The sequence below is a fragment of the Leucopleurus acutus genome, assembly GCF_964270905.1.
Source record: "Leucopleurus acutus genome assembly, chromosome: 15".
NCBI classification, from domain to species: domain Eukaryota; kingdom Metazoa; phylum Chordata; class Mammalia; order Artiodactyla; family Delphinidae; genus Leucopleurus; species Leucopleurus acutus.
The window spans coordinates 41,723,980-41,743,939 of NC_139157.1; the positions used below are offsets into that span (position 1 = coordinate 41,723,980).

The 19,960-nt window shown below is 39.5% G+C and overlaps 2 protein-coding genes across 4 annotated transcripts in view; one reads left to right on the forward strand and one right to left on the reverse strand.

Moving 5' to 3' along the window:
• The window catches only part of MCM9 (minichromosome maintenance 9 homologous recombination repair factor), an 83,180-nt gene that overhangs the window by 21,003 nt on the left and 42,217 nt on the right, over nucleotides 1-19,960 (forward strand). For all 3 annotated transcript variants that reach the window (XM_082855452.1, XM_082855454.1, XM_082855453.1), the window contains exon 7: nucleotides 1,208-1,327. In XM_082855452.1, coding sequence (XP_082711578.1) covers nucleotides 1,208-1,327 — 120 coding nt within the window. The remainder of the gene's footprint in view (nucleotides 1-1,207; nucleotides 1,328-19,960) is intronic.
• On the reverse strand, nucleotides 3,967-18,078 carry ASF1A (anti-silencing function 1A histone chaperone). Its single transcript, XM_082855460.1, has 4 exons — nucleotides 16,902-18,078; nucleotides 10,980-11,095; nucleotides 6,558-6,734; nucleotides 3,967-5,264 (listed from the first exon to the last, which is right to left on the reverse strand). Exons 1-4 carry the CDS (start codon nucleotides 17,008-17,010, stop codon nucleotides 5,052-5,054), a joined length of 615 nt encoding a protein of 204 aa, XP_082711586.1. The 5' UTR covers nucleotides 17,011-18,078; the 3' UTR covers nucleotides 3,967-5,051.

Genomic DNA, 19,960 nt, shown 5'->3' on the forward strand with positions numbered 1-19,960 from the left:
CACAAAATAAAATCTTTACATTTCTTTTACTGTCTGTGTTTTTCATTGGATCCCCAGTCTCTCTCCAAGAGGAAAAGATAAGAAATAGTGCTTTTTAATGTCTCCAAGTCAGTGTCTCTCCATCTGTGACTGTCAGTGTGTTTGTCTCAGACTGCTGCTCTCAGTCATCTGCCTGCTGGTTCCCCTTCTGCTGGTGGGTAGCAAACGTGCCATCTGCCAAGAGGTGCTGCCATAGGTCATGCATTCCAGCAAAAATTACTCTAAGTGTGTAATTACATCCAAATGGCAGAAAGCTCTTTTGTGGTTAACACACTTAACTGACCTGACTCTGGCATAAACTAGGTTTATTATGGCCCTCATATAGGCAATATGAGGGTCATAACCAAAGGCTTAACCGAAAGACTAAAAGGACAGTATTGTAAATCAGACTGTTAGTAGGGACTCAAAAACCATACTGTACAGTACAGAATAGTAAGTATAATAAGGTTTATGTGTATTGTATGTTTTGAGTACCTACTGTTTGCAAGGCCTTCTGCTAAATGTTGAGCTTATATAGTATTTCCCTATTAATGTATTCAGAAAATACTTGAATATTACTGAATAAATTTGCTTGATCAGTGAGATAACATATGCTGCAGGATGCTCATATGTTCATCTATGTTATGTTTGAAAAATAAGAGTACTTTAAGATAGGTATTTCATTAAACTACTAAAATTTTCATAGAATGAAAAGGTTTTCACTTAACTGTTAGAATCATAAGTGATTTGGTATTTATAAAGCACTTATGAAGTCCCAGACACTTAAAAATACTTAAATAAAAATAGAATAAAATACTTATATGGTGGGATGGAAAGATTTAATCACAGTATTTTGATACTTAAAATAGATTAAATAAAATCAGAAACTTTATAAGCCAAAAATTTTTTAAATGTTAAAGTCTTAAACATCTGGATATAGCACAAAAATCTGTTAAAAAATTTAGATTTTAAATGGTATTCAGAAATCAATTAAAAGATTGTTATTTACTTTGAAAGTCAACTTTTCTAAGATATTCTGGTTAAATCCCTCCTTGAATGACCTTAAGCAAAAGCACCATATAAAATATAAATTGTGTGGGCATCCCAAGTGGACCATTTTCTTTTTGACTAATTACACTTACAAGTCTTTTCATAGAAATTTAAAACTACATTATTTATATTTTTCTAGGTGAATCTCATCTTTTATTGGTTGGGGATCCTGGCACAGGGAAATCTCAATTCCTCAAATATGCAGCAAAAATTACACCAAGGTCTGTGCTCACCACAGGAATTGGATCTACTAGTGCAGGTATTTTATGTGACAATTTCAATTAATTTAATGTTACTGCAGAAGCTAACACAATGGTTGCTTTCTTGTGAAAAAGTACCTATAACAGGATACATTTCAAGATTTTTGAGTTACTGCCAAAAACCTAAGTAAATATGCAGCATTACTTTTGTAGCTCCAAGAAAATATTTTAAAACCTCCACCTTCACTTATTTTCCAAAAGCTTATTCCATATATCTTTTTGCATCTTAGTTTTGAATGATCCTATTCAATTTTCTCATTCTCTGATTACTTTCAAACATGTTTATGCAGCATCTGTTATTCTGTGAAGACCCAGCAAACAGTGCTGAAATTAATAGGGGGAAAAATCTCACTTCATAAAAGTACATAGCTGGCGTAAAGCTTAAGACGTTTTCATGCTCATGGATCTCACGGGCAACAGTAATTCCTACTGAAAATTCTTAGGTAGAAAATTTGTCTTAGTATGTGGAAAGCGTACTTTCATCGTTGCAACGTGTAGCTTCATTCATACATTGTAATGATTCTTCAACAAGTATATTTAAAGCCTTTGCTGATATGTCAAGATTTGATTATAAAGTGACTTCAGGAAAAAATTACTTTAAAAAACATGTTTTGATGCCTTTTTGAATTTTTACACTATTTTGATTGGGGAAATATTTCTCCTATTCTCCTATAATAGGCCTTTGGTTTCACACATTTTAAAAATGTTATTTGTTACTTGTTAGGGATGCCTACTGTCCGTGGCTTGTGCTCAGATTTCTTATGAGAAGCTTATAGTCGAAAACTTATCATAAAACAGCAAACGCTCCATTAATGGTCCTATGTAACAAGAGCCCCATTTTAATGGACTCTTAGGTTTTGAAATATAACTAAACAGTACATTAAGCACCGATAAGAAGGGATTTATGGATTGAGAAGCATAGACAAGCTTTAGGATACTAGAGGCAAGCATATATGAAGAACACTTCATGTGCATTTTAAAATTGTTATGACCCAGTGTTCTAGAGTTCTGTATTAAATGATATTAACAACAAACAAATAAAGGTGTTTCCCGAGTAACAATGTGGAATGTTTCCTAAGTTAATTATATGGAGTGTCAAGAAATGAGTCCAATTTGTGGACTATTAGTAACTTCAGAGTATTTGGACAGTTTTAAAGTGAATGGCTGATGAATTCACTGTATTAGCCCTTTTCCTTCTTTTTCTTATTGCCAAATTCATAATCCGAATATGAAAGAAATGACAGGTAGAGGGAATATAAATTTTAGAACTGTAGAAAAGTTATTGCTACTTCTTGTCTACCCAAAGGGCCAGACTAGCCTTTCTTTAAACTGTATCACAACCCATTAGAGGGTCATAAAGTTATTTCAGTGGGTCAAAACCAGCACTTTCAAAATAAAAGATACTAGAATATACTAGTGCACACAGTAAAGGTGCACTATTAAGGGCACATTTTCATGAAAATTGTTAATATAAATACATATTTGTGTTATCAGGTCATACTTAAATTTTTTTTTTTTTACCATGGATTACATAAAAAGTTTTGAAAACTGCTGCCACAGGCTTTCTTGGTAAAACTATAAACCCCAAACCTGAGGGTAAGACCACATGGAAGCCTATGGTTGTATAAGGTTATAAATGAACGAATGCATGCACGTTTCTCAGACTTCTGCTTGTTTTCTCAGCTCAAATGATATCCTCATTCCCTCCAGCCTACGCGCCTATCTCTTTTGTGGCAGTAACTAATTTGTTCATGTTTATCTTCTCAGGACACAGCTATTTACTGTGATCAGAAAGGGAAAAAAACAGTTCTAAACTTTCTAGCTATAATTCAGGCAGCATCTAGCTAAACAGGAAAAATAAAAAACAACCTGTGCATTACAGTTTCTTAGTTCCTAATGTCTGAATACTAAATATTTTAATTTTTAAAATTATCTTATAGAACCATAAAAATTTTAAATAAGAGATAATAGTTTTTAAGTCTCAAACTTTTGTGAAAATTGGCTGTTGGTTTACAAATTGATATAAAAACCTAACCCTTTGATGTCAGTACAAACCAATCATAATTAATCAGAATAAAAACTCAGCAGTGAATTGATTTGGAAATTTGGCTTATAGATGCTTTATTCCTGACAAGCACATATTGTGTTCTTGTTATATTAATCACTGAGCTCTTGGTTGGAAAGTATTACTTTTATTTTCATTTTAATATTTTAACATTTTCTTTTAATTGCAATTAGACAAAAATGAAATTTTCTTCATATGGTTTTAACAGCCGGATGTATTTTACTTTTAAAGTCTATGAACTAGTTAGTGGACAGTATTTTAATTATCTGGTATATTAAATTTCAAAGTTTAACATTTAGCAAAATTTTGCTTCACAAAGTCACTTTTTAGAATGACAGGAAATATATACAACTGAGAATCCATATGCAGACAAATGCCCCTTTCCCTTCCTCAAAATAAGCTTTAAAAAGTGCAGTATAAAAGTTTGAGATATGAAGGCACTGCATAACTCTGCATTATATGGCTAATGTCTTGCTTAGCAGCAAGAGTAATGAGAATATTCTACATTTAATTTACTGGAGCATAAGAAACTTTTTGAGGAAGGACCTAGCTCTCATCAATGAAAAAGAACTTTTTGGCCCATTTAGTTAATGCATTCCTTTCCAAGACTGCTTTTAAAAAACTTACCTGGAAAAGCTGTCTAAAATATGTCCACCACAAATATGCCTAATCTTATTGTGCATGAGTGTCAGGGGATATGGAGAAGAGTACTACATGTGAAAATATATATAGTTCCAAAATAGTAACTTATCTATTATGATAAAGCTAAATATATCTTTCCAAATCCACTGCTTTTATATAAATGCTGCCAACAACAGATGACCTAGCAAAACAGTTTTGAAGAGTTAAGTTCATAGTATTATAAATCTAACAAACGGAACGAAGTCATTATACTCTCCTGCTCTTAAACTTAGGGAGTTTGTATCTGCTCTTGACCTGCTGAATTCACTGGGTAGTAATGATGTATGATTCAAGGAGTGTTCTGATGTCCTGAACTGTTATAAAAACAAAAATCATAGCCAGAGGACCTTATAAACAATTAACCACATTTGTTGTCTTAGAAACCAAACTGAATGCTGGCTAACATTATATGAACTGAACAGTAGCCATAAGAGGCTTCAAGGTGGCCTGGAAAATCAGATCCTAGAGTTCTTGGTAGCATACAGTTGACTTCAAATCCCTTCTTTAAGGGCATGCCGTAAAAAGAATGAAAACTTGCCCCTTAAATCAAACCAAATTATGTGTTATCACAGGAAGACACATTTTAGTTGAAGTTAACTTTGTTCTTTCAAAGGTTAGTAAAATAGTGGTCCAAAGATTATTGTCCAAGAGGCTAAGACATCTTTACAACCTGGTCTAATGATTCACTTTTCTTTATAAGTGCTTTAATTACATATAGAGGAAAAGAATAATATATATGTTTTAATCAGATTAGTTTCAGAACAAATAAAATAACACATTAGAGAAAAAAATTACTTAAAAATAGTTGTATTTATATTCCACAATTTGCTCAAATACTGGTTTTCTTATAAACTTTCTACAGGATGTTTTTTAAACAAATTCTTCACATTGTATCTTGACTATGGACTTACGGAATTTCAGGGAAATAGTTCTGTGTGTTTTTATAGCTTAATTTGTACTATAGGGATGGCAGGTGGTCACATGCAGTCCATGTGGGATTCTAACATGACATTTAGTGAGTTTTCTGATGTGGACCATCCCTTTGATGCTGAAGGTAATGCATCTGTTGAAAGAAGTGATTGTAGATTTGGATTACTGCTCTCTGCATCTTCCAGTTTTTCTGTGTTATCTTCCCAATTAATGTGGAATCTTGTGACTCTGGGATTGGATGCCAAAATGTTCCTTTGAAGCTAGAGGAAGAAGGAAATATATAAATGGTAAACACTAAGAAAGTTAGATTACCATACACAAATAGACCTTAATAGAATGGTTCTTTATATTAGTACTCCTTAAGGGCTAATTCATATACAAAAGTGTAAGTCAAGTAAAGCACATTAAACATAACATAAACAAGAAATAGGGCCAAAGCAAAGAAATTATTTTAGTCTAATGGAAGCAAGATGTGGAGAACCTGAGGGAATTATCCAGCTCTTTTACTATCCAACAAAATATTCTAACTCTGTACTTGTTTCCTAAAGGGGAGAGAATCTCTTGAACGCTTCAGAGGATGCTTTATTTAACAAATTAACATGCTTTCCAGATTAATGTGGTGTTTCTTCACTAATATTTTCAAGGAAAATGAAAAATATTCCCACATATGACCTCTCATTATTCATAGTTTCCTATCTTTTAATTATTATGGGTCATTCTTAGAAACAATATTCTAGTTTCTTCTCTTTTTGCTATACAAGGAACCATACAGGTAACTAATAAATTAGAAATGGAACGTTCCACATCAGAATAAAAAACCTTCCAGCCTTATTATCAGAAAGGAGAACATTCCATTCTACTCCCATGTAATTTTTCTTGCATGGTCTGGCAGATAGAGTGTTATGTTCAATCTCACAAAAATCACCAGTTACTAAACTATTACAGCTCCCAATGGAAAATCATAAAGTACTTAGTATTTTTAAGAATACCGAATCACAGATTTTCAGCTTCTCACTCAGAAGCTACGCTGTTTTCACCACCAGATAATATTTAAGACCTTTAGTTTAACCTCTGAGAACAGCACATAAAGCAAGGTGTATAGGAGTTTTGAGGTAACAACGTTCCTATGAAAAACAAACACAAAACTTCCCCCCACAATTTTGCGAAGAGTTACAGACAAAAATATTATTGAATAATCAGTAAAACAAACATGAATTTGAACGTCTAAAGACTGAAATGGATAGAATCATGACGTATGGGGAATGCCACACAGGGAGCCATTACTAGAGACCTGTTTCTTATAGGAGGCACTTTCAATTTTCTAAATCATCAGACTCTCAAGGTGCCGAACCAACAGTAATTACTAATGACTAATCTGGAGGTAGGGTTTGAGGTCATCCGTGGTAATGGAACAAAGATTAGTTTGCTCAGTTGGCACAAGGACCTCAAATTTATTTTGTCTCAAAGCCATTCTCATAGTGTACCATGAAATGGCAATTGCTTAAAAAAGTTATATAGTAAAATTAATGAAAAAGGAAAAATCAGAGCATTACCTTAGAAAAGTCTGGTTTTACTGGCGGATTTTCCCTTAATTCTGTCTCAGTATATTCATTATTTACATAATAACCAACTCTAATAAATTCTTGACCTCGATAGGTGCATGTAATTAGCACAACTGTTACACCTACTGCATCTGCATCTGGAATGAGTCCCGGATTAGGTGCATCAGCCTAGAATAATTTAAAAAGAAAAGAAACACACATCACAAAAGGTTGTTAACCGTAAGCAAAACTGGAGTTTTGGTTACACTGAGCACCTTTGGTTAAGGGTGCAGCAACCAAAATGTGGAAATCATACTGGGAAGGCAAATGCTCACTTTTTTTTTTTTTTTGAAACTGACTTATAGCTAGAAAATATAATTCACATGTTTCTCCACAGTATACCTAAGTACCCTGGGCACCTGAAAGCATCACTACGTCTAGAGAAAAATAATTCTGGCTACAGTGTGTGGTTGTTCATGAGGGATTATGCAATATTCAATAATAGAACCTTTTATAAAATATAGTAAGCAAATCAGTAGTCTTATTAATTCCAACCTTTCCCAGTCATAATTTTCAGACCTAAATTAGTAAATATTCAGTTATCTCCATATAGCCTTTGGGCAGCAAATGTTTGTTATCCAGTTTCCCAGGACACATTCTCATATCCACTCATCCACCCTTCACAGATATTCTAATAGTAAATTAATATAAAACTGAAAATGGAATGGAAATAGTTATATAGATTTTCAAAAAATACAAATAGTCCCACATATGGAAATTCAATGAAGGTAAAGATTGTTTGAGGCAGATGTAATCAATGATCTTGTTTTGAATCAAAGTGCTGTAAGCTGAACCTTGAGGAACGCAGAAGGTGGGGCAAGTGAGCTAGAGGTGGCTGAGAACATAAGTGAAGGCTAGCGCCCTGTCCACAGCCATGTGGAAGACAGTAAGGACACTGGTTGGAAGGAATCACAGACTGGGGACAGGCAGTGATGGTGAGGCATTGAGCATGACCTGAAGCAGCTATTCTGAGTGGTAAGTGCATGAAGTCCCAGCAAATTGGCTTACTCTTGCTACGACACTAAGGACCATCCCTGGGCCTCAGTGAACACTTCAGCCAATGTCTTAGCTTGGGAACACTTCTGACTAGTGTTCTCAATCAGGCCATTATCATAGAAGACTCATGATTACAGTATACCTACCACATGTAGGTGACACAGAAAGGCATAAAACACTCACCTAGTTACCCAGACTAAAAATCTGTCACCCTCAGCTTCCCTACCTCCTCCATCTAGGCAGTTTCAATGTTTCCCATCTCTGACAGCAGAATTCAAGTCTTTATCTCTTATCTGGAATATTGCTAAAACTTCCCTACTGGTCTGCCCCAGCAGTAGCCTATTTGCACTGAGGCCAGCATTTGCTATCTAAGCACAGATCCATTCCCATCCCTTTACCAGGTTTTAAAACCTCAGATGATTACCCTCATTTCTGAGATAAAGATCTCAGTTTTTAACTTCATTTATAAGGCCCTTCACAACTGGTCTCCACCCAACATCACAACCCCTTTAACTCCACATCTCTTGGTCTAGAAATGTAGGTTCTTTAAAATGTAATAATAAGCTTTCATGCCTCTGTGCCTTGCATATACTCCTTCCCTAACATTCTGAAAAATTCATCTTTGAAGCTTGCATCAAATGTATCCTTTTTAGTGAAACCCTTTCTAACTCAAAGGTGTAATTAATAGCACTCTTTATGCACTCATATTATTCAACACAAATTCTCTTTTTTTTTTTTGCGGTACACGGGCCTCTCACTGTTGTGGCCTCTCCCGTTGTGGAGCACAGGCTCTGGATGCGCAGGCTCAGCGGCCATGGCTCACGGGCCCAGCTGCTCCGCGGCATGTGGGATCTTCCCGGACCGGGGCACGAACCCGCGTCCCCTGCATCGGCAGGCGGACTCAACCACTGCGCCACCAGGGAAGCCCACAAATTCTCTATTAATGTATGTCCAATGATCTAAATATGTTTCCCCTTCAGTCTTCTCTGCAATTCTATGCTTTATCTCGGGCAGGCATCCCATCCAGCTCATCTTTGTGATCTCGAGTCCAGCATAGCTCTAGGCACACAGTATATACTTAGTGTTTTGAAATTCATTCGTAACTCAGTTCCTGCCCTGACGTGGTTTATGATCTCTCTTGGAGAGATACCAGAATGGGGACAGAGGGCCTGTCCTCAGAATATGCCATTTGCCTTTGGGTGGAGATGGGAAATAGAGGTAGTTCAGTAATATGGGAACTTTCCCCTCTATTGCTTCCCATCCCCTCAGCAAATTGGTTCTAGGCATGTTTGTGTTTTAAAAGTTGTTTGCTAAAGGATTCAGCTTGAGCAAATTCAAGGAGAGAAGCCTGCAGGCCTCTCAGATCATTTAGGATGGAGAAGTGATCAGCAGAGATCTTTGACTCCAACAGGCAATACTAGGCAGACGTCCGGGCACCTTCCTGCTAGCCTTATTCTGAGGCAAAATCCTGGCAGACCAGGGGAATGCTATGGTAGTTTGTTTAAAACATAAAAACTGTTTTAGTTCCTTTCTGCTGATAATGGTGAATCCTGAAAAATGCACAGGCTGAACATATGATCTAAATCACACTGTACTTGCTTTGTACTTTTGGCAACATGTGCACAGGATGCCAAGGTAAAAATCACTAGGGGGAAATAGTTTTGAGTAATTTTTTTCCTATGATACTTCAAGCCAAAAGCTAAGGAGTATTCTTAACCAACATAAACACATAGAAAAGATTTTTAAAAGTTTGTTTCAAAAACATGGCATTTATTTGCAAGTTCTGTTTTTTGTTTTGTTTTAGCAGCCTAGAAAGGTATATTACTGCCTCTCAAATCAAGTTTCTTGCATCATAAATTATCATCTGTGAAGTAGAGGTTCTCCAGGCTTGTGGGTCAGAGCAAATACTGCTTCTTTGTATAACAATTTCAAGAAGCTAAGAGAATAAAAGCTTAGTTCCAGTTATAGAAATAGGCACTGTCTGTCAGTGATTATACTAAACTGCTTTATTCCTCATTTAATCCTCGTAACGTTCTTATGAGGTAGGCTAGGGATGACTACGTTTTAGGGATGACTGGAGTGACTAGGGGAGGCTGGGAGCCTGTCTGAAGTCACACGTGGCTAATAAGCAGCAGAGTGGGATCTGAACCAGGTCTACAACTGCAGTGCATCCCCAGTCACACAACTCAGCTTCACAGCACTTTTAATATATTTGAGCCTTTAGTCAATATATTTAAGCTTTTCTTAACTGTTTATTTAAAATATAGTATTTGTTGCTTTTTATTTAATAAAAAGCACTAGGGCTAGGAGAACAAAATTCTGAATTCTATATTTAAGAGAGGGGAGGGAGCAGTAGCAGCTCTAGAGATACCATATGTTTGAGAGATTCTTAGCTCATATCTGGTGGGATTATTTGACCAACAGTATTTATTTAAATTGGTCCCATCTGTGAAGTGAGCGAAGTGAGAGGTCAGGGAGAGAAAAGTTAGATTTTCAGTGGGTTCTACTTAACTAATGAGACTCTGTTGGGTAGAAATACTTGTAACAAAATTAAGAATAATAGTTTTTTAAAAAGCAATGGCTAGTTACTCTTTGGATTATTATAAATATCTCCCTCTAATAAACATGGATAATTGAGAAGTGACTGAATAGTTTTATACAACAATTTGACATGGATTAAAAGAAGTAATATTTTTGAATGCAGAAGACAATGTCTGAAGACTTGGCACAGACCTAAATACTGTCAGTGGTATCTGAGAACATAATTATGTTAGTAGAATTTCTCCTCACAAATGATAAATAGAGTTGTGGATTTGTAACAGTAATCCTCTATAAGAACTGTAGAGTAGATGCTTTAGTAGACCACTGGACTTCATTTAGTTCCAGTGACCCAAGATCTCGTAGATCTCTATCTTCTAACATACCTGATAACCTAGCTGAGTTATTGATTATGCTGAAATAAAGTTGTTTTGTTATATCATCATCATTCCTAGTGGCTGAAACTATAATCTGAAAATGCATATTACTAACTATCCCCAGTTAGTAGTAAGCATTTTGAATCCCTGTTTGGGGCTGCTGAACAGCCACCCTGAAGGTCTCATACTAAGGGACTATTCACAGGAAGAGCCCAAAATTAACCACCACGTGGCCCTGACAGTATAAGGTTTACTGCATGCTGTGCAAACCCTGAAGTATAAACATCACAGTAACATCTCTCAGCACACAAAATCAGGAAGTGGCATTCCTTCATGACACAGAGACTTCTTAAAACATGATGGAAGCAGACAAAAAGTGGATGCAGCAGAACCAGAGTGATTTAACCCAAAAGGACCATTTAGAAATGTATTTGGCATACATATTTACCAAGAATAATCTTACCTGAAATACAAACATATGCCTTCCTGCAGGAACAGGACCCACTAAAACAGAGTCTAAAACTTGATCGTATTCTTCACTTTCTGCAGAGCCCACATAGATAATTTTCCATTCCAGGTCTAGGGTTAAAAACCAAAACATTATTTCATATTCATTAATTACATTATGAGATGACATCAAAGACCCTTTGAATGTCCACTTACACCATTTATTGGCTGCTAAAATTGGCTTTTCATAGCAGAAAACCCAGAAAGGCACTGAAGTGCTCCTTATAAATTTTGGGTGTGAAATTCTTACATTTCATAGCAGAGTTTCTCAAAATGCTGTTTTGTGAAATACTGGTCCCTGGGCAGGGCTCCTCACCAACAAAACAACATGGCCAAAAACTTAGGAAATACTACAACCTTCTCTTGAGGATTCATAAAGCACACTGGCAGAGCAAGGGGTCTGAAAAATCCTTCAGTAAGGAACACCAGTACCATTAATCCAGTGTTTCCCAAACTGATTTGGCTAAGGAATCCCTCCCCCCCTTTTCTGTATGTCATCTTTTAACAACCTGCTAAGCACACTTTTGAAGGGCTCCCCCATGCTATGTTGCACAGATCCAAATCATCGAAGAGCTCCAAAGTGGAAAAATCATTACTTGCAAACTGCTCTTGTGGATCAGAAGCCCCTTAGGGCTTCAACTCATCAACTGTTAAGGGCCCACAGCGGGGTTTTTCCCTCATGGCACCCCTTCATGGCATACATTCTTTACACTGGGAAGAGGAAAACCAAGGATCCTTATACCACTTGATACATCAGAATATTTACAGTGGGAACAGGCACGAGTAACAAGGCAGAATAAAGTGCAACCTAAGACGTTCCGTGTAATTCAGACTTTTTGAGCACCCTTTACAGTGTGCTCTGTGAGAAGAGCCCAGAGATGAGTCAAATGATTGTTCTTTCGAAGAGGCCTCCTCTTCAGTAGGGGGAGAAAGACCACTCTACAAATTCTCTGAGACCTCCTGGTCCTCTTAGGGTGTTTGGCACTGTGTGGCCTGCCTCTTGGATTCACTCCACAGAGTCTACACCAGCAATCCCAGAGGGTGTTTCTGGGCCACCTGTGGAGAATCCAGTTAATGCCACCATGTATTGTCATTTTTCTGTAACTTTGTAGCTATTTTTGTTCCCTAAACAGATAACAGAAGTGTAGTGTAGGTAATACTTATTCATACTGTATTACAAACTGCAAGTTATTGAACTAAAAGATCCCTTAGGTTTATATTTCTTTTATTATGTCATGGTTCTGTCCCAGACCTAGACCACTTTATCTCCAGTTTCTAGCACATTTCCAGATGCAGGGTCCTACATCTGACATCTCATGAGATCATCTGTTTGTTGATGAAGATTAAGAGAGGGAACAAGCAGTATGAATACCTAGTCAGAAGGAACAGCAAGTACAAAGTCCAGGCCGTAGGCACATGCTTGACATGCTCAAGAAAAAGCAAAGTGGCCAGCGCAGGAGCAGAATGAGCAAAGGGGAAAACAGCCAACCATGAAATTGGGGGCAAGAGGCGTGGCCAGGTGATGCAAGATCTTGAAGGCCATCATAAAGATTTTAGGCTTTTACACTGAGTGGCATGGGAAGCCACTGGAGGGTTTTGGGTAGAGGAGTGACATGATCTGACTTTCATTTTAGGAGGATCATTTTGGCTGCTGTGTTCAGTGTAGACTGTAAGAGGGCAAGGGAAAAAACAGGAGAATAGTTCAGCTGAGGCAAGAAATTATGGTGGCTTGGACCACATGTAGCCCTGGGGGCGAGAAGGAGTAATATTCTGGATAAATCCCGAAGATAGAGCCAGCAAGAGCCACTTATTTTTACAGGGGGCAGGGGAGGGAAACAATCAGGAGTTCTAGAGATAATGAATAAGTGGAGATAATGAATAGGTCTGGTAAAAATTTAGTTGAAAACAGGTGGGATCCCTAGGGAGTGAGCCTGGGCACTCTCCAAAGTTAAGAGGTTGGGGAGATAAGATCAATAAAGTTACAAAACTAGTGGCTAGTGAGGTAGGTAACCCAAAAGTCAGTTGGAGAAACGGTTTTAAGAAGAAAGGGGTGTGGAAGCTACTAAACTAGCTGAGTAGAGATAAGACTGGGAATTGTCACATACAGGTTTTCATAATGCTTTGTTCATTTCATGTGTATCTGTACCACTCTGTATCGTGCTCTTAGCTTAATTGGTATAAATTGGCATTTGTGGTCTGGCATAGGAACATGGTTATGACTTAAAAACTTACTTTCATAAAATCCCTACTATGTGCTGGGCATTGGCCTTGCCACTTCACACCTGTTGTTTAAAACCTCAACAGCTTTGTATCATATGGATTTAATTATACCTATTATACAAATAGGAAAGTTAAGACTCAGAGAGGCTAAGTAACATATCCAAATTCATACAGCTAGTAAATCGAAGAATCAGAATCCAAGCTATGTCTCTGCTTGGACATAAACTCCAAAGCCTGGACCCAACTTGGACCCAACTCCAAAGCCTGGGCTCTTTCCAAAAATCTAAGGAAGATAAATTATTCCTTTTAGTTCTCAAATGAATAGTGAAATAAAGGAACTTAATTGTGGGAGGTGGGAAGGAATGGGTGAGGGCAGAGGCCATGAGGAGATAATCTAGCCTTAAGGAGTATAGGCTGTAACTCAGGGAACACCTGTAGCTTAATTTTTATGCTTATGGATGCTTGCTGTAGCTACTGAGTTTAAAATGCTCAGTACTTATTTATAAATCAGCATCAGTTGTTTTGTCCTTTTTTTTTTGGAACCCAGCTTTCATTCCCTTGTCTCCTATATTTGAAACAAGAAGGGATATGGTCAGATGCTTTGCACAGATTATCACTTGAAGGAGTTTACTCATTTATTTAAAAAGTTAACTGTTTCATTTAATCATGGTAATCCCAGCCTGCAAATTATCTCCATTTGTGGTGGGAGTGAGGGAAGTCACCAAGGGAATTTCAAACTAATTACACTACTTGGGAAGACCTGTGATCTAGGGGGAAGTATGTAGTCTTTGTGAATTAGTACAAGCCTTAGGTTTTAAAGTAGGAAGCACCATTCAGTTCTGGTACATTATAAGTATTCAACTGACAGTAGCTATAATTATTGATATTGATCAACTTAAAAAAAAAGAAAAGGCTCCATTCAGTAAAGAAGCAGAGAGTCAGCAATCCACAAGGCATAACAAAGAGAGAAATAAAGTCAATCAAAACTTGTACAGGCTTGGTGACCATCAGATCAAACACATCCAAGGTCTCCTATCTCCCAGATGTACAGGAAAGCCTCTGCTTAAATCTGTGGATTGCTGTCCTACCCCTGTTATAGGTCTTACAGTAGAAACAAGTATATTCTCTTAAGAGTAAGTACTCCTCAAGGCTTTTTCTGAAGCAAAGCTACAGGGCAGCTTTTAAAGGAAAGTGAAAACATTTGGGGGCTATTGACAACTTAAAGTATGGAAAATGGCGGCCAACCTCTGACTTGGGACTTGAGACAAAATTATAAAGTGAAAATTTCTCTTCAGAATATTCTTTAGTTCAATTTCAAGAACAAATTTTTTTAAAGAACTGCAGTATAAAAGATGGGACCTATAAGAAACCTTTGCTAAGTAAACTCAATTTCCTTAATCCACACAGCCTCTAGGTGGAGTATGTAAGCATGGCACCTTTTTGAAAGATTCCTTTGCAGCTTTGGTATGACTCAGCTTAAACTCTTAAACAATACTAAATAAACGCCCAGTATAGATGCCGTGGGAAGAGAGGTATACAAGCAGAAGTAGGTATATTCCTGACATTAGTAAAAACTTTGATGTGATTCAGCTGGGTTCTGAACAGATCCTAGTTAACAAACAGAACACATCAATGGCAGGTTTCAACCATCCAATGTCAAAGCCCTGTAACAACATCCTGAATCATCTAACTTCCTTGTTCAGAACTGGCTCCTAAAATGGAAGGTATCACTTAGAAATACCCGTAATTTCAAGAAGTTCTAATGCCTAAAACACTGTAGTATAAGTTGGAAAGGACTCCATAGTTTTTCATGCATTTGCCCATTTTTATATGCAATTGGTAATAAAAAGGGAAAATTAGTTTAATGGGCATGAAAATGGGCCTGGTGGCTGAAGTGCTTATGGTAGTACTATGGGAAAGTAACCAAATAGTTTCAAAGTACCGTAATAAGAAAAATCCCCTTTAATGTTATTACCAATGGCCTATTTAGGAATTAGTTTAATAAATGAATCGTCTTTGAAAATGTGCCCTACTTATATATGTGCATTTGTGTTTTATATATGTAGTAAAACTATATGGAAGAGCACAGACTAAAGTGTTAATTATGGTTACTTAGAGTGAGATGGGGGAAGGTATTGAGTACAGAGGACTGTTAACTTTATATATGTATGTACAACTTTTAAAAAGTCTATTACAATGAGCATATATTGTTTTTGTAATTTAAAAAGTTAACAAGTTAACACCCTACATAAAATACATTATACAGAGATTAAGAACTAATTTTTAAAGTGAAAGTGCTTTACATGCCTTGATTAGCATATAATTTAAAGTGCATTTTGCTAAACATACTTGTAAGTTCAAAGAAGTATGTCCCCTATTTAATTGTTGAATTACCATTGATGAAGTTAAACTTTTTCCCCCTCAAATTTTGAAAATGGAGCACTGGATTGTTTTAATAAAATCGCAAAGACCTTGGCAGATTTTAGCTTTTTAAATTTATTACTGCATATATTAAATATTTATCTTTTTGAAGTCCTTAAAACGTACTTAGAAAAAAATAGTAAAAAATTTTGCATTGCCATCAGGACTTTACCTTTTATTTCCTAGCCCACTTTAGTGTTTTATGTTCAGGGTATTTGGATGTGGAGTTACTGTATTTAGATTTCAACACGTTCTTGAAGAAAGTCTTCTTTCAGACTACTTAGAAGCCAGTGATTAAGTCCTGGAAATTATTTAAGTATTTTACTTATTTCTGTTCTCGGGTTAAATGTAACTTCCTAGCTTAGCAATATTTTTCTTCCTGAGAGGAGAGAAGATTTCGGTCATTAAGGATGAGGAGTCCACGCTGGTCTGGGCGAGCCTGAGCGCCAGCATCCCCAGGCGCCCCGAGCATCCCGGGCGCCGGCCGGGGAGCGCCGGCCCGCGAGCACCGGCGGCCCCCGGGAGCACCGGCCCGCGGCGCCGAGGGGCCGAGCCTGCGCCCGCCTCCCCTGCTGGTTGGTCCAGGGAGCCAGAAATCAGCGCAAGGACAGCCTTGCTCTCCTCCCCGAGGCGGCCGGGCATGGCCACCCAGGAGAGTACGGCAACTCCAGCGTAAGCCCTAAAAATGGATCTGCCTCTTGCTCGGGGGCAGGAAGGTGGGCAGGCGGGGCGCCGCGTTCGTCACCCGCGGAGAGGAGGCGTCGTGACGCCGGGGTCGGTGGCCCAGTTCTCTACTCTCGGTAAGATGGCTCCGCTGCGAACTCGCCGGCGCGACCACACACACATGCCTCTCCTTCCCACCTCCTCACTGGGGCCGTGGGGGCCGCGGAGGCCGTTGGCGGCCGGGGGCCAGCCCAGCGCGACCCCCGGCCGGCGCCACGGGCGCGAGTGCGGGTCTCGCGAACCGTCCGCCCGCCAGACAAAGCTGACAACATGGCTACCTCCGCTCGAACAAGTTCCTCGCAAGTTGAGCCGCGGCAGGCGCCCGGGCTGCGGCCGAACGCCGCGCGCGCCTCGCCGGCCGTCGTCCATCAACTTCAAGTTTCCCTCCGCAGAGCCGAGCCCGCAGCCCGCCCGGCGCTAAGCACCGGCCGCCCGCGCGAGGCCGGGCCCGGGAAACTTTCAACGTCTGCAGCCCGCAACTGACAGCCCGGCGGCGGGCGGGCGCCCGACTCACCTTCAGACAGGTCCTCGATGCACTCGAAGGTGATCTCGAACTGGAATGGGTTGTAGAAAGGAGAAGGGTTATCCAGCACCACTACATTGTTCACCTGAACCTTTGCCATATTTTGAAAAAAACACAAACAATGGGAACGGGGGCTTGTTGCGGCACAATAAAGTCCAGCGCGTGGCCGCTCGGGAGAGCGCAGACCCCCGCCCCGGCGCCGGCCCGACGTCGTGCAGCGGAGACTTGAGAAACTTTTTTTTCCTCTTTTTATTTACACGGGAACACTCCACAGTGTTTTGCAGCTTTCCTATTTCACTAAACTACAGCCCATTCTGCTCTGATAACTAGCAGCGTTGTCCACGATTGGCTGCACCCGAGCTCTGACCCTCCTCCTCCAGCGAGGGCCTCCGCGGCGAGCAAGATGGGCTCCCGCTCTCGGAATGGACTCGGAAACTTTAACTGCGGCTCCACCTGCTGGTGTGGATTAGGACAAAGGCGGAGAACAAAGTGAGTGGAATACGGGCTGTGAGGCCCGCGCGGAGGCCGCCGGCGGCGGCGCTGGGCGGGGCGGCTCAAGCCCCGCCTCCGGCCCGGCGGCTCCCGCGCCTCACGTCGGGCGTGGCCTCGGTGGGGCGGGGTCGGAGGAGGAGGCGTGGCCACGGCTAGGCGGAGGGAGGCGTGGCCACGGCGGGGAGGGTTGCTCGTCGTCCGCACGGCGGCGGGAGAGCGCGATCTCCGGCGAAGCCCGCCCCTCGGGTTTGCTTAGTGTGGTTTTTTGGTGTTTTTTTTTTCTTTTAACGCTTTCTTTACATAAGTCCAATGGCTGTGCCGGCTCTCTACTGAATTTAGCAGATGTGAATCCGCTGTCTACACTAGGTTAGGTTCAGTTGTCTGTATATTGGGTAGTATTTGAGGTACAGGGAAGGGTTGGTTGCAGTGGAAGTAAATTGCATTTTATAGACTGATGCCAGCTCGAAAGGAGCAAAGCCATTTTGGAAATCTAGTTCTTGGCCAGTATGCGTTTGGGCACGACAGCGCCGTTCGTTAAATAGATACAAAATGAAGGGCGAGGAGACGCTTTTCCACCCACACTTTGTGGAATAGGTAATATTTGGGCTGCACCTGGGTCTTCCTCCTCCCATTCCAACCGGAAAGTCTGGAATAAGAAAAAGATGATTAAAGGTGGGATCAGTTACGCCCCGGTTTCTCCCGTGCGGTGGGCACAGCAGGAACATAAAAGGAGAAAATGGAAGTGTCAGGAGACCAAAGGGCAACAGATACAACAGAGAAGGGAAAAGCAGAGGAGAAAGCACAAAAGCATACTAAGACATGCAATTTTCAAAAAATTCATGACCTAAACCGTTAGTAAGTAAAAATTTGTGGCAGACACCACAAGTTCAGAGGAACCTTTGCTTGATTATTCTCCATTCAGTGTCGGTGTATTTATGCTGCTTGACTACCTCTGTAGGGAAAGGGAGAGCTTGTAACACATTTTTAAGGTTGTTGAACTGTTTCTATTTACTAAGTAAGAGGGATATAAAGGGATTTTTTTTTTTTGCTGCTGCTGCATAAACCATTTTTTTCCTTAAGTATTTTGAAATGAAACCATTAAACTTGGCTAATTAAATTCAGAGAGAAAATTATTTCTTAAGTATCATCTATGCTGGAAGTTTGAGAGAAAATTATTTCTTAAGTATCTATGCTGGAAGTTTTCTCTTAGTATGGTGCGGAGAATTTTTCAGTTATCATTCTTTGGGCATTGTTCATACCTAAGTAGTTTGCTTTTGATGACTTCTTCATCTGATGGTCTTTTGAAAATTAATATGGGACAGCTAATACCAGGCCTCCCCGCATTTAGGGAAAGTACTTAGAGTGGGGATCCCATTTTATCGTCAGTGGATTAGCAGTCATATATGACCTACTAGAAAAGGTTGCCTCAAGCCCAGTTGCTTGTGTGCATTAGACTATAAGAGTGATACTGTGGCAACAGATGCAGATTGCATTGAGTGATAAACTGTATTTTCTGTTTGCTGTTATTAATGCTGGGCCTAACACCGCCTCAGATAAAGTATAAATTGCTGTATGCTGTAAGACACACTGGACATATAAGATAAATAACCATTTGAAGTATAAAACATGACTCCCTTGAGAATGGTGTATGGAGTTTCCTGATTACTGCAGGCACACTTAAGAGGAGATTCTAATCCACTTGCTTTATAAAAATGACCTTATAAGCTTGGTAAAATCAAGTGCATTTTGAATCTGACCATAGGTATGTCATAATAAGGTGCGTCTTATCATAAGATTCGCTTCTGGTGGTATGCAGCATGAAGAATGAGAAGATTTACTGGATACTACTTGTTTGGCTTATTTTCTTTGAAATCTTTTGTTTAACATGTCGTATATAACAGTATTTAAGGGGAAAAAAACCCCTCCCTATTAGTTCACTGGAAGCCACAGAACTGTCTCCAGGCCTTTCATATTGCCTTTCGCCATCTTAACTCTCTTTGTTACTGCCCCTCAGAAGTATTAAAGAGCCTTTGGGTATGCTCTCTAATAGTTTCCTCACCGCTGACAGTGCTTTCTAGGAAAGGCCAAAGGGATTCTCAGACGTACCCTCGCATATCTCTAAATTAACTGGCATGCCATAGGGGTAAAGATTGTAAAAGCATTATTCTGGTTTCAGAGGCAGTCTATAAGATCTGTTGCTGAACAACTTTTTGGTGACCCTCAAACAGTTAACGGTATTGCAACAGATGGGTCACCATGAATGCTGTCATGTCTTAGGTACCCAAGGGGACCCACATGATGCTTGGAGGTCTACACGGAATGTAATCCCCAAATCACTTCTCTGTACAGACTGATTGGGGGAAGGATGGCTGAAAAAGGATGCTTTGGCTCTTAAATGAACAAAGCCTAAATTAATGCCTAGGACAGAGATAAATGAACCTAGTTAGCTATCGTTATGGGCTGAATTGTGCCCTCCACCCCCAAATTCATATGTTGAAGCACTACTATGCCCCCAGTCCCTCAGACTGTGACTGTATTTGGTGACAGGGCCTTTAAAG

Coding starts and splice junctions, on each gene's coding strand:
- ASF1A (XM_082855460.1), bottom strand. CDS start 17,010: ATGGCAAAGGTTCAGGTGAACAATGTAGTGGTGCTGGATAACCCTTCT. Junction 6,735..10,979: donor GGCATATGTTTGTATTTCAG/GTAAGATTATTC, acceptor AAATTATTCTAG/GCTGATGCACCTAATCCGGG. Junction 5,265..6,557: donor TAAAACCAGACTTTTCTAAG/GTAATGCTCTGA, acceptor TTCTTCCTCTAG/CTTCAAAGGAACATTTTGGC.